Below are 25,252 nucleotides of genomic sequence, written 5' to 3'. Positions count from 1 at the left end.
ATGCAGGGTCAAAAGAAGCTGAGAGACTTGTGAAATTCAGCTATGACTTAATGGCAAAACATTTTCTTTCTTTATTATAACAAGTGACACTTGGAAAAAAATAAGATTTTTTATTTTAGTAATTTTGTTGAAAGCTTGGTAACTGGTTCTTAACTCTTTTTTTTTTTTAAAAATTAAAAGACAGGGTTTCTATGTATAACAGTCCTGGCTGTCCTGGAACTTGTTCTGTAGACCCAGCTGGCTTCAAACTGACAGAGATCTACTTGCCTCTGCCTCCCAAGTGCTAGGATTAAAGATGTGCATCACCACCGCCCAGAATTTTTTAACTGTTTTAAACAGAACTAGTCATTAGTCGACTGAGTGATAAGTTCATCATTATAGAAGAGATTAAGTATCTTTTTTGATGGAAAACACAGGATACAGTTTTTTAAAATAGGTCCTACATCCAATTATTAGCTGGTGTGGTGGTTTGAATAGGAATGGCCCCCAGAGACCCATGTGTTAGAAAGCTTGGCCCATAGGGAGTGGCACTATTAGGAGGTGTGGCCCTGTTGGAGGAAGTGTCACTGTGGAGGTGGCTTTGAGGTCTCATATGCTCAGGCCATGCCAGTGTGGCACACAGACTCCTACCGCCTTCAGGTCAGGATGTAGAACTGTCAGCTCCTTCTCCAGCACCAGGCTGCCAGGCTTCCTGCCATGATGATATAAACCTCTGAAACTGTAAGCCAGCCCAATTAAATGTTTCCCTTTATAAGAGTTGCCATGGTGTCTCTTCACAGCAATAGAAACCCTAACTAAGAAGTTTGGTCTAAAGTTTTGGAGTACAATTACAATAAGACTTTCTGCCTAAATGACATTTTGCTAAAAAATTAACTGAGCTTCAAATATTTTGGGAGCCAGTATAAACTGTGAATTAAATTATAATTAAATGATGAAGAATTAAGAAGAAAGTAATGCCTAGGAGACAGGCAGGCAGGCAAAAATTTAATCCAACAAATCAGGGCATTGTAGCAAATGCTTATAAGCCCAGCACTCTGGAGGCTGAAGCAGGAAAATCAAGAGTTCAAGGTCAGCCTCGGCTACATGAGACCCTGTCTCAAAAGCACAAAAAAGCAAAAACAAAAAGATAACCATAAGATATTTTAAAGTTTTACAGGCATAGAATTTTTGCCATAAAAATCCATATTAAATCACAGACAAATGTTTGTTTGTAAATGAGCCCTTGATTCTAATACAGGATCCACCAGGGTCAAGATCAAAGATTAGAAACCAACTTTCTAACTCAAAGAGCAACCATCTGCACTTAGCTGAATCAAGTATCACAGGCTTGCAAATCTTTCATTACCATCATGGCATTTACCCAAAACATGCACACACCACTGACAAGAAGCGCCTGTTTGTCATGTGTAAGCCTTTCTGGGTAACTTGAAATACTCAAGCCAGCATCTGTGGATGTAAATTTGAAACAGATATGCCTGTCTTAAAATTGTCACACTGTATTCCTGACCTCAAAAACCCTAGCTCGGTCAGAGTACAGAGAATTATTCCATTGATTATCCCAGAGGCCTTCAAATGACCTAAGCCTCTGGATTCATAACCTTCTCCAAGAGATGAGAAATCAAGAGCCAACCACCAGGAGTCACAGCCCGTTAGCATGTTTATATCTAAATTAGCGCGTGTGTGGTGAAAAAGCTCATCGCTCCATCTAACCTTCTTAGGAAGGAAGACCACTGTCTATAATGGGTTATAAATGTTCTTCTATAATGGGTTATAAATGTCTAATCAGAAGAAAAGTCATCTTGACCTTAGACAACAATTCAGTCAGGGAAGGTCAACACACCTTCCACCAAGGGAGATGATGTAAGTACTACCTCGGTTAAGTCTCAAACTGATGCTGAGGAGAGAGACAATTGAACGTGGAGATGGTAAGTCACTTGTTTCACTTCACATGGACAGATGGGGAACTGAACGTAGTATCCCATGAGGCTCAAGTCAGAGATGGCCAACTAGAGATTCCTGGGCCACCCTGAGACACAGATCCGCTTGGCCCACTCAGTATTGGGGGTAGGGGTGTCTTAAATAAAGGCCAATACTGAAAATATTTTACAGGGGTGGAGTGTTTATTCTTAGAAATTCTGGCTATTCTTAGAAACCACATCTGGCTACACCCAGTGGGAATTCCATAAGACCACAATAAGCTGGAATTGGGAAGCTGGTGGCCCCTTCAGATCAGACAGGCTGCCCAGTCTCCATCCTTGCCTCGAGGTCTACACTTGGGTAAATTCACTCCTTCATCCCCTGGTGGGACCTACTGACATCTGTGTTTGCTCTTAAAGACAAGGCTATGTCCTGAGGGCAGGTCTTCACCCAGAACCTTCTGAAAAGCGTGGAAGACACCAGACCTGTTCAAGCTCCCAAACACTTCAGTGGCTAAATGGAGCCTGGGCTGCTTTAACTGTTGACAAACCCAGACAGGTTCAGAAAACTCCTCAACGCCAGGACCCGAGGTGTCCCTGACGAAGTACAAGTGCGAGACTTTGGATTTCTGAAAGAAACTGCCTGCCTTCTCTGTGGTCAGGCTGGTTACTTACTGTCATATCTGAAGGTGACGTTGTGCAGCCCGCTGTTTCGGCCGGCCGGCCCCACTCCCTGCGGGAAAATGAGAACATGATGCAGAGTGAAGCCAGTTTACTCTCCCAGCATCTAAACGGACAGAGCATCACAGAGGCCCGGGGTCTCGCCAGTCCTATAGGTCCGCTCCCACTCCTTCCGCTGTTCCATGACTCCCCACACTCCAAACACCCTCCAGTCCAAGGGATTCCTCCTACCCGCTAGGGATCTAGGGAGCTCTTTCCCCTAAGACAACAGGAACAGAACTGGTCTGTGTCTAGGGGTTAAATAATTCATTAGCAGTAAAATTAGGATAGAGACCAGGGCTGCCAGATGGAGCCCTTCCAGTTGGATCCTCTGATTGGTTATAAAACTCGCCTACCAGACAGCCTCACTAGAAAGCTCTAGTAAGGCAAGACAGATAGGCAATTCCTCAAGTCTACGGAAACCAGTTCTCATTCCAAGACTGGAAATGAATGTGGGAATAAGCCATTACTTTTAATGAGAAAATTCTTCACTGCCTCCGTACCTATGCTGGGAATACAGGGGGTGGGTCATAAAAAAAAAAGACTTTAGAACTTCGAACTCTTAACTCTTGGTGATGTGGCCATTAGCCATCTGCAGCCTTAATAGTAGGGTAACAGCCCCACCAGACTTCCCACTCCAATTACAGCAGTCACAGAGGGAGCACCAGAGCCTCCCATTAGCCCTGCCTCTTCCTAACCCCAAGATCCTCCTAAGAAAGGGTTGCTCCAGCTCAGCCAACCCAGATCTACTGATTCTGTTTAAATATTTCTTTAGTAATCTGCAAATGTGCCGTTAGGTATTAATTGGGGAATTCTCAAAAATGTTAATTCTGAAGTACTAAATGATGGGAAACTATTTTAGCCACACAGCTAATGTTTCCACTTAAGAAGGAGGATGTTGGGGAAAACCATATGCTAGCAGCCTGGTGTTTAATGGGCAATTGTTAGGCTGAGACACAATGTGGAGAACACTTCTGATGGGGCCCAGGATCTCAGGCCACAACCCCATCACTTCCATATGCTTCAGGCATGTTCACGCTGCTTATCCCAAAGCCAGGCACGCCCACTGAAACCCTATCCCTGAGCTCAGGCAGACACAGAAAATCACAGCTGTGCAGAAAGAGGCAGGCAGGCACATGGACACACCAAAGCAACCAATAAGCTAGCAATAACACAAAACCTAAATCAACTAGGTGTACTCAGCAGCCACGAGGGCTCCCCTTCTTCTCCAGCTTCCTTTTCCAAGCCTTTCTTCTTTGTATACTGTGAGACTCCGGAACTCCTCTCATGGTATGAAACTTTGGAAAGTGAAATATAACCAGCATTTGTCACCCCTTAGCATACCATCTATACGGATAAAAGCTGCCTGACTTCCAGAAGGCAGAGACCCCAAGCAACAACCAGGAAGAGGGCAAATCCAATTCCCACAAGCCTCTAGGAATGTTCAAAACTGCCAACTACCCCCACCCCCCGCCGCCGCCGCCCTTACACAGCCCCGGGACATAAACGCACGTTCCACAATGAGCCAGACATTATTTTAGGTGCCGTAGTATGTTTAACAATCACGAACCCACTTCAGGAAGCGGCCTGGTGCTCATCCTTTCAGGGAAGAGTAACTGGACACAGATAAATTGCGAATCCCTGGCCCCCAAGCACTCCCTGTTCAGAGGACAAAGCCTCAGTGGCTAAGGTAAAGCAGAGAGGCGCAGGGTACTGCGGGCAAGGCAGCCCCTCAGGAAGGATGAATGACGGGTCGGAAGAGCGTGTACAACATGGCCACAAGGCCGAGGAGAGGAGAGGCTGCCAACTGCCATAATGCTGAGGAACACAGCGGCATCAGGAGAGGAACACCAGTGCAGCGGCCAGGATCAGTGTCCTTAGCGGGCAACCCGGGGACACCACTCCCCTCCACTGGGGCCGAGTCTCCTCGACTAGCTGAATGGTTTTGTTTTGATTGTTTTCAAGAATGGGCATGGCAGCTTCCTCCTGGCAGGGGGTTTGAAGAAGACCACAGATGCACACAGAAGTACTTTCCAACAAGGAAAACACTCCATTTAAGAGCAGGTGTCTGTCAAGAGGCTCTGTCTGGTGGCCAATCTGCACGACTTGCGAAACTCGCCTGGCTTGTCCTGTCACTGCTCCCTCTTATCTTCTGCTTGCTTGCTCCCCTTAAATTTCTACCCGAGACGTGCCTGTAGCGAACACTTCTCGGCACTTGTGATGGCTAATGCCTGGTAAGAAAGAGCCCAAGACCCTGGGTTGTGCGCACTGTGCTGTGCCCACAAGAACCTAAATCTATCCAAGCAAGGCTTTTGATATGTGAGGAGCTGTCCAAGGAAGCTTGGGTGAGCAGGCCTCAAGGACATTGAGACTTCGGTGAGTAAGGTGCCCACCCATGACCCACTGATGATTTCAACTTGTCCTAAGCCCTCCAGGTGGGTTATCTAGTGGCAAATCAGACCAAGGCCTTGACTTCAAGAGGTTCTGACCATAAAGGCAAGGTGCAAACACGTCCATCGTCTACCTCCCTTCACCCCCATGCTCCCAGTCCTTCACTGGCTCTCTACCCCTCTATACTATTCTTGGTGTGGCCCTTAACTGCCTAGTTCTCTCAACAAATCCCACATTTAACTCTGCATATAACTCAGCCCCATATAACTTTGCAGTTCCATTCAGGCACTCCTGTATCTGCAGAATTCCGAATGAATCCCTTCCCATCCCCGAAGGCTGTCTGACTTATCGAGTCTGATCCCCTAACCCATGTTCCTGACACATCAGTCTGCCTGTATGCTCACAGGAAAGCAGCACGGTCCTCTTAGTCCCTACAGCTCCACTGGTGTGGCACTTCTGTGGTTATACATGTGAAGTGGAGATTTCAATTCCACAGACAACTGGAGCTCCTAAACCCTGGAACTATCCAAGTCTAGCCACAGAGCTCAGAAAGACAAGACACCTGTCTCCCTGGGCAGCAGTTCTTGATTATACTTTAAAGACCTTTTGTTCTTGTAAGTCAGTGACCGCTCCTGTAAGTGTCTCAGCGTGTGAGTAGTAGATCCCCCCCTGGGCTGTCCTTACTCATGCCCCAAAATGTTGTTAGATGCTCCAGGGTCCACAACAACCACCTTAGAAATACTGTGCCCAGGCTAGCTCACAAAACAGTTGTTTCCATTATATTTCATGGGAGACGGAAATGAAAGCCTCTTAAACATGCTCACATCCAAGCCCTAGAACCTGTGGCTTACTTTACATCTAGTAGGAGGGTCTATGTAAATACAATCGAGTTCAAGGATGCTGAAATGCAGGCAGTGTTCTGAGCTATCTTGGTGGGTCACTGAAAAGAGTCTTGGAAGAAAGACTGTGAAGGGTTGAATGTGGTGATATATTGTGTACCCTAATACAATCTGCCTGAAGATCAGAGAACAGAACCAGCCACTAGATTAGACATAGAGGCCAGGCAGTGGTGGCACACACCTTTAACCCTAGCACTCTGGAGGCAGAGATCCATCTAGATCTCTGTGAGTTCAAAGCCACCCTGAACGACATGAGATTGACTCCGTCTAGGAGAGAACCAGAGCCAGGCAGTGGTGACACACACCTTTAATCCCAGCACTAAGAAGGCTGGGCGGAGAAAGGTATATAAGGCGTGAGGAGACAGGAACTAAGGCTTTTTCCAAAGGCTGAGGAGTCCTAGAGGTAAGACATGGCAGTGGCTGGTTCCTTTGTCTCTCTGATCTTTCAGCATTTGCCCCAGTATCAGGCTCTGGGTTTGTTTGTTTGTTTTTATTAATAAGACCTTTTAGAATTTGTGTTGGTGCCAGAGAAAAAGAGATGTGATGGTAGAGAGAAGACAGACAGAGGGAGACTGGCTGACTAGAGAATGATTCACGCACTTGAAGACAGAAGAGAAAGGAGCTACTGAGCCAAAGAATGGGTGCAGCCTCTAGAGGGTGGGCCAGACAAGGAACGGGTTCTCCCCTGCAGCATCCGGAAAGAGCCAGTGCTGCTAACATGGTGACTTGGTAGCTTGAGACTCATTTCATAATTCTGACCTCCAGAACTATGGGACAAGAATCCTGAGTTATCTCATGCCATGAAGTTCAAGGTAATCTTCAGAGCAGCAACCGAAAGCTAACGCATGCTGAATGGGGAAAAAAAGACCAGAAACAAAGAAGGTAGGACATGGCTGCTCCTAGGTATGGTGGAAGAGAAAGTTCATTGTAGAGAGGAGGGAGAGCGTAGCCAGAGGCGGGGACATCTGGGAGAGTCCAGAGTGAACGTGACCCTGAGCCAGGCCCTGTGAGGACAGGGGAGTGCCAGGAGAGCAAAGGGGAGAAAAGGCTAGGTAACCAAAATGGCTGGACTATACAGGAAAGGAAGCTGAGGGAAAGGTAACCCAGCCCCTGGGCTGGAGAGTTCAGGGTAGGGGGGTCAGGGCACGCCAGCCATACCCTGTAACAGGTAGTGACTGGGGGATGCTGGGGTGACCAGGCAGCCAGGTCCACTTTGATATGTGAAATAGGCACCTTAGTTAGCCATTTGTCCTGGTTCTGATACCGAACACATGCATGTTTCAACCACAATGTAACACACACACACACACACACACACACACACACACACACACACACACACACACACAGCATGTGCCAATGCAGTCTGGTCGCACCTCCTGTGCCCAAAACTAATCACTGTCACTCCCTCACCTGGCTGCAGACAGGAAACGCTGGTCCCTCAGAGCTGGGCCTGGGATCCTGCCGTCCTGAGATGGGCTTCTGTGGGTTTACCTGGGGCTCATCTGGAGTTAAGAGACTGGAGTTTTGGCTTATCAGAAGCATATTCCAGTCACCATCCTCTCTTCCTGTGTGACCTTGGGCAGGTTTCTGAACTTCCCTGAGCTTCAGAGCACAAGAACAAAAGCCCTTGGAAAGGACCAGTGTGGGACTCACGAGACACACTCAGTGTTCAGCGCTGCATCAGACACATAACTCAGAGCAGCCCACGCAGGGCTTCCTGAGAAAACGCCTGCCGTAATAAACAGCAGAGACCTGAGCTGCAGACAGGTGACAAGAGATGGTGAGGGAGACAGGAAATCAGAGGCTGCTCTTATACTCTGCCCTCCCTGCCTCTGCCTCCCCAGTGTTGGGATTACAATGTGGGCCTGCGATGGGTGTGCTTTTAAAAAGAAAAGTGTGTGTGGGGGGAGGGGGGGCTTCTAAAAACAAAAACAAAAAACCTATCTCACTTCTTTTAGATGGATGCTCCTACATTTTCACCCCAGGCCTGCACTGTGTGATCTGTTCACTGAATGTTCTTAGTTACCAGCTTTCTGAAAGTTCCTTAGCAGACTTGAATGCAAGCATTCTTGTATTTTTGTTTGTTTGTTTCTGTCTTGTCTGGCCTAGAACTGGCTATAGAAACCAGGCTGGCACACAGAGCACCTGCCTGCCTGCTGCCTCTGCTGAGATTAAAGGTGTGCACCACCATGCCTGGATCAGGCTCTTTTTTTTTTTTTTTTTGAGACAAGGTCACTATCCCAGGCAGACCTCCAACTTTCTTTAGTGCAAGAGGACTTGGAACTAATCCTCTTGCCTCTGCCTCCTGAGTGCTGGAATGACAGGCCAGTGTCACCACACCCAGGTTATAAGTACTAGGGAATCAAACCCAGGAGGGCTTCAGGCACGTTAGACAAGGCCCTTGAATGCACCCCTGCCTGGGCCTCACCATTTGGCCTGCTTTCTTTTGGAAAGGGCGGTGTCGTACGGCACAACCTTCCTTAAAGGACATCTGCTCTAAATGGCCGTTAAACCACCAACGATGGACCCCGAATGCTGCCCCGGGACAGCAGTGTCTCCAGATAGCTTTGACTTCTGTGACAACCTCTGGAAATGGGCCATGGCAGCACCATGTTGGGGAGGGATCCTGCCCCAGGGCCACCATTTTATATTCAGGCCTTCGCTTCTTGACATATGGCTAGACCATGATATAGGATTTTTGCATCTTGAATTTTATTCCTCCAGAGCACTGGAGAAGTACCTCCCTGCCCCCTTCTTCCTGGGCAGAGGATGTTTTCCCCATCAAGCACTCATTTGCTGCTTCCGCCCGCTCATACTCTCCTGCACCAACCAAAGGAAATTTCACAGCAGAGCTTCAGGGGCCTGGCTTCAGTTCCCTTTGGAACAAATTAAAAGTGGGGGTGGTTAATTAACTAAGAATGTAGCACCCTGAGGCCCCGGCATTGGCATTTATAGGTTCTTGAATAACACGCAACAAACAAGCACCTTTAATTCTCAGCTCATTAAATATCAAAATGGTGCAGTAGCTAAAAGCCCAGGACTGTTTCCTACAGAACAGTTTACAAAGCTGTTGACCAGCTCTGGGAATGGCCCATAAAGCACCACAGAACACCAACTGAGGTTTGTGTATGTCATTTTTTTTTGGCTTAGTCATGCACTTATTTATTTGGGCAGAACACCTATCTACCAAGGGCTGACTGTGTGCCAAGCCTAGGAATATGAGATGGGGTTTTGTTGTTGGTTTTGTTTTTGTGGGGTTTTTTTTTGGGGGGGTGGGGGTGGTTACCTCTGTCTCTTTTTCCACGGCAACCTGTGCAATTTTCAGAGATGGCATTCCCACCATTAGTATCAGCAGAATATATTCCTTTATTTACTGGTCAGTATCTTCTGCTGCCTTGCCCTGACCTGCCTGCCACCTCTGCAATCCTGTTCTGGGCCAGTTGGAACCCAGAAAAGGAAAAAAAAAAAAAAAAAAATAGGCACACCTAGCAACTCCTGGGAACGAAGGCCAACTCCTGCTCTTCACTGCCCACGGCATCATCTCCATCTTGGGTTTCCAGAGTGATAATGAGAGCGAAAGTTCTCAGGGAACTGTGAGGCCAGAAACGGACAAATGGACACCACCAACAGATGGGGCCTGGGACCCACGGTCATGTGACTGCACTAGTTCAAATGGCTTTATAAGCAAAGCCAGATCCCACTCACTTCAATGCAAACCTTTAACTCAAAAAAAAGAAAGAAAGAAAGTTAGCAAAGGCAGAGAAGGCCCAGGTGATGTAAGCTAAGGAGAATGCTAGTGAGTCCGACACACAAGGAAAATGAATCAGAAAGCCAGCCCACGCCTGGATCTGCTCAAGATGCATTCTCTCCACATTCCTAGGAGCTAGTCTCTCACCCTCCATAGATCCAACCAGTTTCAGAAACAAAGGAACGATGCCAGCAGTCTGGCTTGGAGAGAGAAGGTACACACAGCTCTAAGCTATTACTCCATCAGCCCCCAAAGACCCGGAGATCTTAAGTTAATTAAAGAGATCGGCTTGGGGAGGTCGGAAATCACTAGTCCACAGCGTGGTCTGCACACCAGACCACAGCCGTAATCAGGATTCATCCCCGACGTGCTGCGGATCAGGACACACATGTTCCCAATTTCACGCTCCCCAGCGGAAAGCCGAAGGGACAATTATTTCTGAGCTCTAGCATGGAACCAACACAAGTCGATTACCATTTGTCCGTCTTATCAAACTGAAGTCTCTCATTTCCATTCAGATCTCACCTCACTATCCCCACCTGCACCCACCCTCCCAGGAGCCCATTCACTGAGGACAACCCACCCACAGCAGGACATTCACACCAGCTGATCCTTGGGTAGCACCTAAGTAATGGCAGCCTCTGTGGGACTTATGTTTTACAACTCCTTACTCACTTCATGATTTTCTTATTGCTCTGATGCTGAACTTATACAGTTAAAGTCCAGCGCTATCAACACATCCATGTGTGCATGAGCACACAGATACACAGAGGACACACGGAGACCAGCATGATGGTTCCCGCCTATCATCTCGGTTCTTGGGAGACTGAGGAGGATTGCCACTCGGTCAAGGCCAGCCTGGGATATAGAGTGAGTTCCAAGCCAGTCAGAGCTACAAAGAAAGAGCCTGTCTCAGAAAAAAAAAAAAAAAAGAGAGAGAGAATAAATAAAAAAAACAAGAAGCTGGAAAGATGACTCAGTGATTAAGAGCCTTTGCTCCGGGGGATTCAGTGCCCTCTTCTGGCCTCTGCGGGCACCTGTACATGTGTGCATAAACAAACAGAGACATACACATAACTAAAAAGATTCATGTTTTTTTAAACCAGAACAGTGCTCCACTGCCTACTGGGTTTCCACAAAGCCCTTGGAGGTTCTTTCTCCAGTAACTTCGCTAAGGATTTGAGCTGTGTGTTCTGTGGCTGATACGAACACACAGATTGCTGCTTTTTTCCAGTTCTGAACAATGTCAAAGGCAGGCTAATAAAACATCCTCTGGGACTGAGGGCCGGACCTATCCCCTGCTTTCCACCATTCCCCCCACTGAAATGAGAACGTCATGTTAGACAGCTGACATCTTCAAGCGAGAAGGCAGGAAAGCATACAGATACAGACAAAAGATTAACCGGCTTCTGTAAACACCGGGTACAGAGAGAAGCAAGAGAGAAGCCAGCGACCAGCCACTGAAATACCCACCCAGCAAATCAGCTCAGAGCTCACTCTCACTTAACTGTGGAAGAACAAAGACTTCTCTCTGGAAGCTCAAGAAAGTCTCTTCTGAGAAGGCAAAACAGTGATTAGACAATGGTGGAGAACTTAAAAGCTATAAACATGATTGTTATGCTCAAGCTGAGAGGAAATGTTCAGCTCAAAACCTAGCTACTAAAAAAAGCCTTGGGACCACACAGGGAGCAGTGTGCCTAGCTGTACCCACTTCAAACACTGTTTCTGAAGGCAGGAGGGGTCTCCAATGCTGTGTCACATCTGGAATTCTGCTTTTACGGCACAAATGCCTGAGAAATGGGAGACTGTGATGTTGCCATGGGAACTTGGCCTCCTCCTTCTACGCAGGTCCCTAGCATGTCCCCCACACCTGTTTCCTCCAAAGTAGGTTTCTCAAATTTGGAAAGGGTGGAAAAGCTGCCTGCCCTCTTAGATGCTGGTGCTAATTGAAACATTATAGGTTACGTTAGAAAGCAAGGTGACTGACGGCCTTTTTGCAAGATGATTAAGTCTGTCTACATGATGGTCCTGGACTGAAAAAATCCTTAAAATATGAGTGCAGAGCAACAAGCTAACATTACACTCCTTTTCAAAAATCTGTTTATTTAGGAAAGAGACAAGCTCTCTTATTCCCAATCTACAAACGTCTAAATGACTCAACCTGTGTTCAGATTGCCTGCCACTGGGCCCAGGAAGACCCAGATTTGGACTCTAGATGGCAGCCCTAATCATATCCCTGCAGGGTGACACTTTTGATTATTAGGGACTCTGGTGTAGTTAAGAGGACTCGTTTCTAGAACACCTTTGGAGAAGCCAGTAACATTCCAGTCTCCCACAGAAATACTTAACTGTGTCAGTGGTTCCAAGCACTACCTTAAGCCTCCCAGGAGCCCCAGATCCAAAGCCATGGTTAGATACAAAGAATCCAGAGAACCTACTTGAAACTAGGCATTCACCTGGGTGTGTCCACTCCAGGAATGCAAACTTCCAACTGCTCCCTCCAGGAGTGTTTCCTAAATCCCACATGCACCCACAGCTACAGATGGTGAAATCGAAATTGGATGCTGGCAATGGTCCCTTCATTCCTCATCCTCCAAAAGCCCACCTTCCTGGGATCCCAGCTGGCTCAAGACATCATCTCTTACCATATGAGCTTCTCTCCCCCGCCTCCCCGCCTCCCAACTCTAACTATAATTTCCCACCTAAACTAAAGTGATCCATCCAATATGAGTCTGCCTCTGCAAGATCTGGCCTTTGTTGCTGAAGTGGGGAGAGATCAGCCAGTTCAAAAGCAAAGCAAAATTCAGTCTGGATGGTCTCGGCCTCCTGGTTCACCACCTCGTGCTTGTGGGTGACACTAAAAACCTGGCCTCCAGATGGAACCATGTGCATCTAATCTCTTAGATACCACTTCCTAAAATGTGCCCCTGAGAATCTGTGTCTGTGAGTGCAGGAGTCAGCCCACATACCCCTGCCCACCCCCCAAAAAACCAGGAAGTCAGCATCTCAGGCTCCAGGTGTTAACACTTAGAGCATCCTGCCCAGCCCCCTCCAGCTGGAGGTTGGCCGCCTGGGAGCCGGACACAGCAATTAGGCCTTTCCCCGGCTGGGCGCCTTTGTCCCTTCCCTAACATCATTAGCGTCTGACTTCCTGTGTACAACAGGGCCTGGGGGGGCGGGGGCAAATGCCGGCTGACCTGGGCAAGGCATTAGACTTCCTTTGTCAAAGACCCTCAAATGTTAACAAGCATGTGAACAAGGCTCTCCTCCCAGAGCCCTCCCCTCAGCCTCCGCTCCAGCCATTCTGGGCAATTCATGGCAGTTTCTCTCCAGCTGCGGGAGTCAGCCTTACTGGAGAGAAGGAGGAAGTCTCAAGGCTAAGAGAGTAAAGCCAGCAGCCTCCAAGGGGCCTTCAAATCTCAGTTTCTTAAAGCCTCTCCGCTGGAAACATGCGCTTGCCTAGTTCCCACAGGTTACAAGGGCTGAGCAAAGGGGACCGTGGTCAGCAACCCAGAGCCCGGTTAAAAAGAGCACAGGAATAATTCATCCACATGCGCTGGAGACTGATGCAAGGTCTCAGAAAGTCTGTATAATTTCTCCAGGCTCAGAGGAAAAACACCGGCCTGATCTCAAAATGGAGCGGGACACGCTAAATGGTTATAATCCTACTATCTTTCCATCATCAAAATCCTCTCTGCCCTCCTAACAGAGTTTCAGCTTTTTACTTGGGGGAATGGATGTCTTTGGGAATTTGTGCACCCAGGCCCACATCTGACTTCTAGAGATTCCAGTTCCTCCTAATAGCTTAACAACAACCACGTCGACTGATTGAAACCGTGATTTTACTAACAGCAAGAGGATTCGAGTGGAAGGGCAGGTCACTGGAGGTATAAAATCTTGTAAGTAAGGACTCCTGATTAGGGCAGTTGTTAAACCTTTATAAGTTTATTTCAACTCAATAATTGAACGCTTTGCCCAAGATGCCCGGAATTTCGATGTATACAAAGTAACATTATCAAAGGCAAGAACTATTTCTGTTGTTTCATGGAGTAAGCTCCTGTGAGAGGGACCTCTGTGTGGCTTTTCAATCAGAGGTGCCAAGCCGTGTCGGAGTCTGCTCAGTTTCACTGAAATCTAGTTTAAAAAAAATCAACCACAATGTAGCTAATTCCTCTTCCTGTTCTAATTTTTTAATCCTGGACTTGGAAGAAAATGTGCATAGTATCCAGAAATGGAGAAAAGAGCTGATTTTATCAGTCCTACTGGACTGCCTTTACACAGCATGGTTTTTGCAGCGGACCTATAGACTGAGCTAGGTTTTGGATATCTTTTTAAAGATTTGCCTAAGTGCCACTGTGAGGGATAACCAGAAGCTCCAAACCTTCATTCTGTACAAACTTCATACTGACTCCATACGCCAGCAGTGGCATGATACAATCGAGGGGTAAAACTAAGGTTCTGGCACATGGCAAAGGACACCACCACCACACGATGCCAAGTCCCTCCGGACTTTATTTCAATTGGTGTTACAAATTTCAAAGGGTAAATGAATTTATCACCAGTTCTGATTTTTTTTTTTTTTTGGTTTTTTAAGACAGGGTTTCTCTGTGTAGCTTTGCGCCTCTCCTGGGACTCACTTGGTAGTCCAGGCTGGCCTCGAACTCACAGAGATCCGCCTGGCTCTGCCTCCCGAGTGCTGGGATTAAAGGCGTGCGCCACCACCGCCCGGCTCTACCAGTTCTGATTTTTAATTGTTGTCAACTGATTAAAATAGTCGGTAATCGGAAGGATAACTCAACCACTAACGAGCCCTCCCCTCCACTTTAAGTCTCCTTAGCTCTTGGATGGAAGCCAGCAGTCTGCCCTTAAAACTACAAGCAGTAAATCTAGAAATTTTTCATCCTAAGTTCCCAGTGATACCACATGGAATTTCCATTAAATCACACCCATGCAACCACACACACAAAACGACACATCAACTAACTAAATCATTGTAGGCTAGATAGTTAGGCCAGGAAATAATTGTGTTTGTCAAGCAACCAGCTCTGTTTTAATTCCCCTAACAGCCAATCAGTCCTTCTGAGAAGACTTTAAAAAAAAAATTATGAAAATGAAGTATTGACATCCTGGATGCTTTGACATTTAGAGAAATGTTCCCAGGAATGAGAGAAGCAATGCCATTCCCAAGCATCAAGCTTCCCCTGGGATTCCTCTCTCCAGGGCAGCCAGAGCAGAGTGCTACGAAGAGGTCTACAGGAAAGCAAATTTCTGAGTCAGAAACCACAGAAGGAACTGCAAGCAGAAGCATATTCTTCCCCCGATGGAGTGGTCCCACATTGATGCTACGTGTCCACTCTTCTACAGGGCAGAGGCAGGCAGATGAGACACACACACCTACCTACCTTTCTTGTTTATCCATGAATCCGTCTCCTTAATACAGACTTCCCACAGAAAATGTTACAAAAATCAAGCACACAGCAGAAACAAATTAGAAGCCTGTTAACTTTTTTGGGGGGGAATGGGGGAGGGGGTGGGGGTCACAAAGTTAGTGTGAAGTAAGAGCTTGTCAAAGGATGAAATTTTCTTTGAAATGTTTTAAAGTCAAAGGTTCCAGCTAAAGTCATTTCCAAACAAGAATGGGGAGCTGGATCCAAGGGAGGCCTCCGTCAGAGGAGCAGCCCTGCTTCTCACAAAGGCTGAAGGGAAAATCCCCAGAGGCATGGCAGACCCAGGGCCTTGGGAGCAGGAGGCTGGGACGGACAGTCTCCTCTCTGCTGTTTCTCCTCTGGCCTAGGTTACTCAATACTTAACAGTAGAGAAGTAACAAAAAGAACCTAAAAAGTGAGACTTAGGACCACTGGGCCAATGCCTTTTAAGGCCCAGTCAGCTCTAAATATTCATCAATACTCTCTATGAAAGGAAGGCATCGTTATTAAGAAGTGGTAAAGCCAAGCCCTTCCCTGCTCTACAGAACACTATCCACGGAGAGCAGAGACACAAATCACCGGTGCTGTGTGACACACGAACTGTTGATACCTGGCAGGCTGTCTTTTAATATGGGTGTCCTTCCTGAGTGCTGCTCTGAAGGGTAACCAAATTACTATAATTTATCCTATATGTTTCTTTTAAATGACATAAATGTAAAGGATTTTGTGATTAGGTGACTGGTCTCATGTGAGTATGAGAACTGTGTAAAATTAAAAGGGAAACTGTTAAATCCAGGAAGCAGACCGACAACATCCTCCTGCCTTCACAGTAATCACATTATGGCTGGTGGAAACGGAAACACTTCCACTCTTCCCAGAGGGTCAGGGCAGCTGAGGGAAAACTAGCAAGGTGGCTTGACTCTACAGAATAAGCTGGGGACAGAAAACGAGTCCCTTCTGTGATTGGAGTCAAGACATGGAGCCTGGGCACGGAAGGAAAGAATGATCTGTCTGTGCCTTCAACACTTACCCAGTGTAAACACGATCAAGCCCCATCAAGCCAGCTCAACCAGAGCATCTCTCCTGCTCATTCACTCACTCACAGCAAAAGCCCCACCATCCATCAGCCAGGTGTCTCAAGAGCCTGAAGTATGCTTTTGCAGGAGAAAGTCATTCCAAGTGAAAATAAGTATAAATACAATGCCTGCCTCCAGGACTTTACAATTCATTTTTGGAAACAAAGCGAAGACTACTTGTATGATGTTATACTTTCTATAATGCATGGTGTATGTGTGTGCACACGTGTGTGAAGGTGAGAGGTGGACATCATGAATCTTCGTTTATTACTCTCCACCTTATCTTTTGAGGCAGGGTCTCTCATTGAACCCAGCACTCACTCATTAGTCATGGCTGGCTAGTGAGCTCTGGGGAATTGATGCCCCATACACAAGGATACAGACACTTAGGACCCAGCCAGCTTTTCTCTGCGGATGATGTGAACTCATCACATCCTCAAGCTTGCACAGCAGATACTTTACCTTAAACTGAGGCTTCTCCATGGGTCTTTTTAAAAAGGAAGTTACTGGAAATTTTTCATAAAAATAAAGCAACTACAGAATGAAAAAAATGTAGGAACAAAAATACTAAAATAATATACTTAGTATAATTTAAATGTGGTATTAGAAGGCAGGAAGTCACGACACAAGACCTTACGAATAGATAGGACAATACATAAGAGGCACACAAAATAGGATGTCTAGCCAGGCAGCGGCAGTGGCGCACACCTTTAGTCCCAGCACTCAGGAGGCAGAGCCAGGTGGATCTCTGTGAGTTCAAGGCCAACCTGGTCTACAGAGCGAGATCCAGGACAGGCACCAAAACTACCCAGAGAAACCCTGTCTCTAAAACAAAAAACAAAAAACAAACAAACAAAAAAATAGGATATCTAAAAAACAACAAAGGAATTGGGGTTGCTGGGACTACCCATAAAGCACCCAGAGAACAAAACCGAATTAAAATAAAGGATACTAAATCAGTTATAGGTAAAATAATGTCAAGATGGGTGTTTTAACTACCTTTGTGATTATGTAAAAGCTGATCAAATAATTATGCTGATAAATCATATAAAAGTTTTTTTTTTTTTTATCTCCCAGCTTCTTAAACTGTGTTTTGTTTTGTTTTGTTTTGTTTTTTGTTTTGTAACAGGGTTTCACAATGTAGCCCAGGCTGGCCTGGAACTTGTAGAGCTCTGCCTGCCTCTGCCTCTGGAGCACTGGAATTGATTAATTTAAAGGCATGCATCACCATGCACTGCCCCTTAAACTTAACCCTGAGGTTGAGAAAATGTGGAGGCAACGAAAGGTCTCTGAACATGGCATCTACCCAAAAAGTAACTCAAAATCAAATGTGGATCCGATCCTCGGGAGTTTGCAGCGGGCAAGGCTGCCCGGGAGACTTCCCTGCAGCCTTGGCAGTGACCACCACCACCAGCAATCCACTTCCCACGCCATCAGGGACACAACAGGAGTGAACAAGGGTGGAAACCCTTGGCTCAGACCACAGACAATTGTTATGTCCGAACTGCAATGTTTTTACTACTCTTGGTTTTTGTTTATTTTTTTTAAGGCTTAATTATGGAAAACAGGGACATTCACTGGTGTTTTTCTGAGACAGGGCTTCTCTCCCTGTGTATCCTGCCTGTCGTGGAACTCAGAGATCCGCCTGCCTCTGTGTGGGCCACCACATCAGATGGAAAACAAAAACTTAATGTTTTTCTACTAGGATAACCTATGACTCTGTGTATACTAGCTAAGAACTCTACCTACTGAACTACAATCCCAGACTCTGAGATTTAATTATTTATGTATAATTTATAAGCACATCAATCTCATTAGCATGCAAATTCACTTTCATCTTTAATAAATGGTTAATTATATGTATACCAAAGAATTGTTTTAAATTACATTTCTTTATGATTAATTATCTGTCAACGTTTGATTTACCTAATTTGTTTCTTCTTTTTTTCATGTACATGTGGAATGTGTGTGTGTGTGTGTGTACACGCGCGCTTTTTCATGTGTGTTGGTAGACATGTGAGTGTGTGCACGTTGAAGCCCATAGTTGATGCCAGGAATCATCCTGGGTTATTCCCCTACACTTATTCCTTGAGGTAAAGTCTCTCAGTCAAACCCAGGGCTTACTAATGCAGCTAGTCTTACTCGCTAGCTTGCTCTGAGAGCCCCTGTTTTAGCTTTCTTGGACTGGAATTACAAGTAGGCTGTTTCATTCACTCAGCATTTACATGGGTTCCAAACACTGGCCCTCACACTTCCACAGCACTCAGCCATTCCCCAACCCTGTACAGTGACTTAATATCCCCATATAAATGGAGGTAGCAAAAAGTTCCCAAGCAAAAAGAGGTCATGAGCGTAGAAAGTTTAAGCCCTGCTTATTCCCACGTGTTTCATACCCATCCCCGTGTATAATTTATAGGGAAGGTAAGAGATGCTAGGAAGATCACCTAAATAAAAACAGACAGACAGACACCCCACTGGCACTGGAACAGACTGAAAACACTGTTGGTTCACTGGCTCGCTGCTCTGTGTGGCTGCCCTCAGCAGCTCACAAACCCAGCAGCAAAGCATTCCAATCTCCCTGATGTGTGAACACAGTCACCCAAGCCACAATGCTCCCCAAGACCTGCTCACTGCATAAACAATCAACATTTGAGTGTTGTTTTTTTTTTTTTTAACAAAACTAGCCCCACCCCATCCCTCAGTCTTGCCATGGAGCCCAGGCTGTCCCTGAACTGGCAACAATCCTACCTCGGTTTCCTGAGTGCTAGGCTTACAGTCATGCCGTGTCCCCCAGCTGAACAAGATCATCTTCTGACCTAGTCCTTCTGAAACCAAGTGGTCTGAAAAACTACTATTCAAAACAACTAAACCATAATATAACTACTTTTCAGAACCCAAAGACAAATACAAGGTCGAATGATTAGCTAGAAAATCCTCAGTATGACTCAAGGTTAATAACCTGAATTTCCCTCATAAAAATGACGGACTTTTGCAAGGGGGCACCAACAGAAGTTTTAATTTTCCAATCATCCTGCTTGGGACACTCTTCTGTTGCATCCCCCACCATACATAATAAATAATATAATAAATGCATGGCCACTGTGCCAACAAGGCTTAGTGGATTAACCCTGACAGCTTGGCCGCCACGTAGAGGGGAAAGCTGAAGAGTAGCCATCCTCCAAATGTGGTCCATCCCTGAAATCTGCAGGAACATTCCACTTCCAGAGCTCATTTCAGGTACCCAGAACCAGTGCAGGGAAAGAACTATGTTACCAAGCAATAACAATCCCAACAGTTACTGTCTCTAGTTAACATTCATTAGGTAACATAGAGCTATGACCCTCTTAACACTGTGATAATTCTGGTAAGTACAACTTCCGAAACATAATTTTTAAGGGCATTTTTTTAAAACGCCTGCAATGGCCAGTTTAACCAGAGTCATGTTTTTCAAAACAGCAAAGTTCATGGTTCATCTTTAAAAAGCTACTCACCAAATACATGTCTTTTGTAATTCTCCCAGCATGCATCCTGATATACTAATACTGGTGTGTGTGTGTGGGGGGGGGGAATGGGGATCAACCATGCTTTCTTAGCTCTTTCTTAACAATGATGAGCTTCTAGAAGATTTAGCTGAGAACACAAACACCTTTTGAGAAGGGGAAGCTGGACTCCATCTCAGATCTGGAACAGTCTTACATGATTTTATCTATAATGTTCACAAAGGGGGCTTCATGGGAGAGAACACCAAACCTGTGAGTGCCCTGTCCCCGTGGCCTTACCTCCAATAACCATAGAAATTAGGGGAAAAGTCACCTCCAAAAGTGACACATGGAACCCTCTCTCCCACCATGCATGGGGGGTGGTGGTGCAACCACAGACTTTCTGCATGCCTCAAAGACTTCACAAGGTCAGTGTTTGGTCCTGCCTGAGGATTCTCAGACCACTGCGGCTTCTTTCCCTCCCATCCCATCAGAACGCACAAGCACAGGACTTACAAACAAAAAAATCACTTTAGTATGGGGCTTGGAAAAATGGGAGCCAATACATTCCTTCTGGGAATTCTGGGTAAGTTCTACAAAAACAGTGTCCAGATGTGCTTAAAACTTCAGTCTGTTCTCCTGTTTTGGTGAGGCGTGGAGGGAGAAACAAAGGGCAGGAGAAACGTTTTATTAAAAACTGAAATAGTTATTAGATTTTCTTGGCTCACACACTAACCGGCTCTCGGCTGACAAATGAGGCAAGAGCACCTGAGGCAGAACTCACCCAGCATTCCTCCTGTCTGGGCGCAGGGAGGCCAGGGCTGGCCAACACAGCGCCACCAGCCAGGGTACGGGCCCTTCTCTCACTTCCTCCCATAATGTCTTTAGTGGCAAATGTTTCTACCAGATGATAGTGAAATGGGGGGAGAAGGACTCAGGCAGACTCAGGAAGTCAAAAAGTCTCAATAAAAGAGCCACCACCTGTGGAATCCACAGAAATGCTTTGTCAACACCGTGTCCCAGCTTTCATGTGGAGGTGTCATTAAGAGTTGAAGCTTCCTCAACTTAATGGTTTCTCTCCCAGCGCCCCTTTTAAGCAGAGAGGTATAAACAGTCTATTCTAAAGCTGTCCCTTGTTTCAAAGGGGGTGATGCTAGCTTCGGGTACTGAAGGCAAACGAGAGTTTTAAACAGAGCATAAATAAGGCAGACAGAGGCAGACATATATTATGAATAAAAAGATAATCTTAATAATAGTTTACATTATCACAAACCCGAGTTTATAGCAACAGCTAAGCCCCTCTCAAAGTACAGAGCAGCTGCTCCTTCAGCAGAGGGAAATGGTATGTCAAAAATGTGACCTACCTTCAAGTTTGTTTAACTCCCTGTCAGCCTCCGCTTCCTCCCGCCACCTTACACCAGGAAGGCGCAGGGGAGGAGTCCTTACTCAAGTGTTTTATCTGCCAAGGCTCAGAACTGTCTTAGTACCAGAAGGTATTTATTTACTTACACTCTATCTGGACAATCTTGACCAAGGCTAAGTTATCCTCATCAGGACCAGGGCACAAAGGTTGGCGGGGATCAGAGGCAGCAGCGTCACAGGTACTGTCATCCTGCTCCCCTGCAGAGGGATGCCATTTCCAGGATGGACAATCTCAGTCCTTTCCCAAGGCAGGCAGGCACAGGGAGACTGCTTCACACAGAGCTAGGCAGCATTCGGATCCTCCATGCTCTACATGTTGCTGAAAACACAAAGCCCCCCTATTCCCCTTAAACCAAAGTCCTAAAGGTATTCAGCGCTAACCCAGACCTAATCCACAGAGCACCCAAGAGGTACAGGGTCTAGCCTGGGAAAATATCTAATGGTAGTCTTACCCAATGCAATGATATTCAAATGTAAGTAATACCTTGTTGTTACCTGAAAGAAGACTAGGCTGGAGGACAGTCTCAGGTTTCCAAACCAGAACACAGGGCTACAATTCAAACCTCTTGATTTTGTACCTACTGGGGTGGGAGGTACAGGGGAACAGGAAAAATTATGCCTTCTATTGCTCTCCTTTTCTAGTTCTCAGACAGGAAGACTTGTTGTGGAATGTTAGTTGAAAATGCGTTGCACTTATTTATGCTGTGGAACATTTGTTTAATGATAATTAAGATGTGTTAAATTCTTTTATATGGCATTTGTTTAACTCTGTGAAGCTGTGTTACTGTGCCTGTCTAAAACACCTGATGGTCTAATAAAGAACTGAATGGCCAATAGCTGGGCAGAGAGAAAGGATAGGTGGGGCTGGCAGGCAGAGAGAATAAATAGGAGAAATCTAAGAACAAGACATCAAGGAGCAAGAAAAGGAGGAGAGGAGGACATCAGGGGCCAGCCACCCAGCTACACAGCCAGCCACGATTAAGAAGTAAAGAAAGATATGTGGAATAGAAAAAGATAAAAGCCCAGAGGCAAAAGGTAGACAGGATATTTAAGTCAAGAAAAGCTAGAGCCGGGCGGTGGTGGCGGCGGCGGCGCACGCCTTTAATCCCAGCACTTGGGAGGCAGAGGCAGGCGGATCTCTGTGAGTTCGAGGCCAGCCTGGGCTACCAAGTGAGTTCCAGGAAAGGTGCAAAGCTACACAGAGAAACCCTGTCTCAAAAAACCAAAAAAAAAAAAAAAAAAAAAAAGCTGGCTAGAAACAAGCCAAGTTAAGACCGGGCATTCATAATAAGAATAAGCCTCCATGTGTGATTATTTGGGAGATGGGTGGTGGGCCCCTCAAAGAGCCAAAGAGTAAAAACACAACAATTTCACCACTCAGATGTTCTCACCCAGAGCCAAAGCTTTCTGCCAAAGTGGTCCAAGTGTTAACCAGCCCCAGAGCTCCTCAGGATAACTAGGTCCTTTCCTTCCCTCTCAGCCTCCTAGCAGGAGAAGCACATGAATGCTTTCTGCTTGAGGGGATCACAAGCCATAAGTCACAGAAGAGGGGCTTCCAAGTGCTGGGTAAAGGCTCCGGGTAGGCATTGTGAGACCGGGTGGCCTCTGAGCCGAGCATTCCAAGGTGCGGGCGGCATGCTCCAAGCTGATCCTGCATCTTTTTACAGAGAACTGGGGAAACCGCTCGGTGGTATTATGGCTGCAGGTGGAAGCAATGCTTGAAATCCACCAGTTCCTCTCCAGGACATCCTGTCAGCACTCCTGCCTAAGCTCAGAGCTTCCAGAGGGCATGACCCCGGCGGAGACAGGGCTCTCCATCAAACCAGCCTTGCTGGGGCCTTCGAGCGCCAGGCTCTGCTATCGGGTGAGGCTGGCCTTCTTGGTCACTTCTAAGTGAGTGACCTCATCACTCACAGCTGCCACCACTTCCTCCCACGGCCTGTGTCACAGAGCCCTCTGGATCTGTCCATCTTGAGAGTCTACTTATTACTGCAAGCCTTCACTTTGTCTTATTCAAAACACCTCCACTTCTTCCCCCTCTTTCTGCCTTGTCCCCTCTGTACCTTCGGTGTACTGGAGTCCTGATCTGCTCACCAGGAACTTCAGCCTGAGACTCTTTGTGGAGGAGAGGGGTCAGTGTTGCAAGATTATTTCATAGGTATTGTTATCCTACGCAGGGATATTCCCCAGGGACCCACGAAAGCAATTTAATTCAGCCAGAGCAGAGGGACAATCTTTTAAGCGCGGGCTCCTAACCTGGGGGAAAATGCACAGGACACATCTAAATAAGAGAAAGGAGCAAAAATCTGTAGGTGATTGGGTGGTGGTGGGGGTGTGCTCTGTTGGAATTCTTCCCATTCCCTTCATCAAAACTACTACACTCTGTCCACTTCATATTGGGATTCTGTGGAAGGACCCGTTGTTCAGATCAGGTAAGAAAGTGATGTGTGGAAGCGTGTGCGCGTGCGTGTGCATGCGTGCATGTGCATGCGTGCTTGCTTGTATGCGACAGCTTGGTGTAAATGAGGAGGAAAACAAGCAGACTTTACTCAGTTCTGCAATCACCACTGTGGATTATCTAGTCAGTTTTTATCTACGGACACTTTCTGCTGCTCCTCCACCCCCTTCCACAATACTCCAAATCCCCCCAAACCTGACAGAAAGAGCCAGGCTTCCTGGGCTGTCAACACTGGGATGTGATTCAGAGCTTAGGGGGTCGGGGAGAGGCAGGGACATTGCTTATGGGTTCCATGACTGATTGGGCCCTAAAAGCTCATGGCCCAGAAAACCGAGTGGCTTTATCCATCATTAGCAGTATCAACATTAACAATCCAGATATGAGAGGAACCAAATTAGTGGCCCAAATAGAATCCCCACCATAATACTTAGATTCACAATTTTTTTAGAATTTGCTGTTTAAGTCAGGAAGATTCAATAGTTTTTAGTTGTTTTTATCTGAGAGTTTTGTTCGGCTGGTTAGGGTTTCTCTCTCTCTCTCTCCCTCTCCCTCTCCCCCTCCCTCTCTCTCTCTGTCTTTGCAGACAAGGTTTCTACCTGGCCTGGAATTTGCAGTCATCCTCCAGCCTCTCAGGCATAGGCCACCATGCCTAGGCAGTAATGTTATTCTAAAGCTCTATTGCCAGCCATGAGGGTGCACACCTCTAGTCTCACCACTCAGGAGGCAGAGGCAGGTAGATATCTGAGTTCCAGGACAGAATGGTCTATAGTGCGAGTTCTAGGACAGCCAGGAATACACAGGAAGGATGCCCCATCATTAAGCCGTTGCTAAGTGGCCTGGTGCAAAGCTAAGTATGTTAATGACAGTATGTCACTCAGGTCTCAGAACCTTGGGGGGGATGAGCTTTGATTAACCCATTTTACAGATAAACTGACTTGGGGAGTCTAATATTCCTATGTAATAAATTTTGTGGGTTCCCCCTGACCCCTAGAGAGTATGGGTTGCTAGGCATAATTAATTGCTCACACTTGCAATCCCAGTACTTTGAAGGGTAAAGCAGGATGGCCTGTAAAGCTAGCCTAAGCTATTCCAGGCCTGGGCTAGACAGAATGAAACCAAGGGAGAGCGAGGGGAGGGGGAAGGGGATAAACTCACTCAGGTCACAGTTTTCTTGGTCATAATAAATGGTAACAATGTACAGAGCTAGGATTTGTGGGCTAAACTTACACTTTTCCCAGAACACAAACAAGTCTGTCCATTAAGCTGGTGGAGTCATTTGACAGGGCAGGTTGTTAGACATAACGTAAGCTACAAATCTTTTGACCCATAATTATACTTTGAGGAAAAATTGCCAAGGAAGCAAGGCACAGGCTCACACCTGTAATCCCTGTTGGAAGACTGAGACAGGAGGATTACCACGAGTTGGAGGATGGATGGGCTGTGCTACATAGTAAGTTCTAGGCAGGCATAGAATACAGAGTAAAGCCTACATTCTGTGCCGTGCCTGGTGATCGTACTCAGGTCTTTGTTCTGGCTAGGAAAGCACTCTACCCACTGAGCCACAGGCCCAGGTATCTGAGGTTTTCTGATACAAGGTTTCTCTATGTAGCCCTGGCTGTCCTCAAACTCTCTATGTAGACCAGGCTGACCTTGAACATATAGAGAGATGCCTGACCCTGCCTCTTGAGTGCTGGGATTAAAGGTATGGGTCAGA

General features: G+C 46.4%; 1 protein-coding gene across 2 annotated transcripts in view; it reads right to left on the bottom strand.

Annotated features, from left to right (window-relative positions):
- The window catches only part of Il17rd (interleukin 17 receptor D), a 63,738-nt gene that overhangs the window by 21,166 nt on the left and 17,320 nt on the right, over positions 1-25,252 (bottom strand). For both annotated transcript variants that reach the window (XM_006981473.3, XM_016000045.3), the window contains exon 2: positions 2,592-2,649. In XM_006981473.3, coding sequence (XP_006981535.1) covers positions 2,592-2,649 — 58 coding nt within the window. The remainder of the gene's footprint in view (positions 1-2,591; positions 2,650-25,252) is intronic.

Source organism: Peromyscus maniculatus, chromosome 9, assembly GCF_049852395.1.
Source record: "Peromyscus maniculatus bairdii isolate BWxNUB_F1_BW_parent chromosome 9, HU_Pman_BW_mat_3.1, whole genome shotgun sequence".
NCBI classification, from domain to species: Eukaryota; Metazoa; Chordata; class Mammalia; order Rodentia; family Cricetidae; genus Peromyscus; species Peromyscus maniculatus.
The sequence above is the reverse complement of the archived record's forward strand: the minus strand, read 5'-3'. Positions and strand labels throughout refer to the sequence as shown.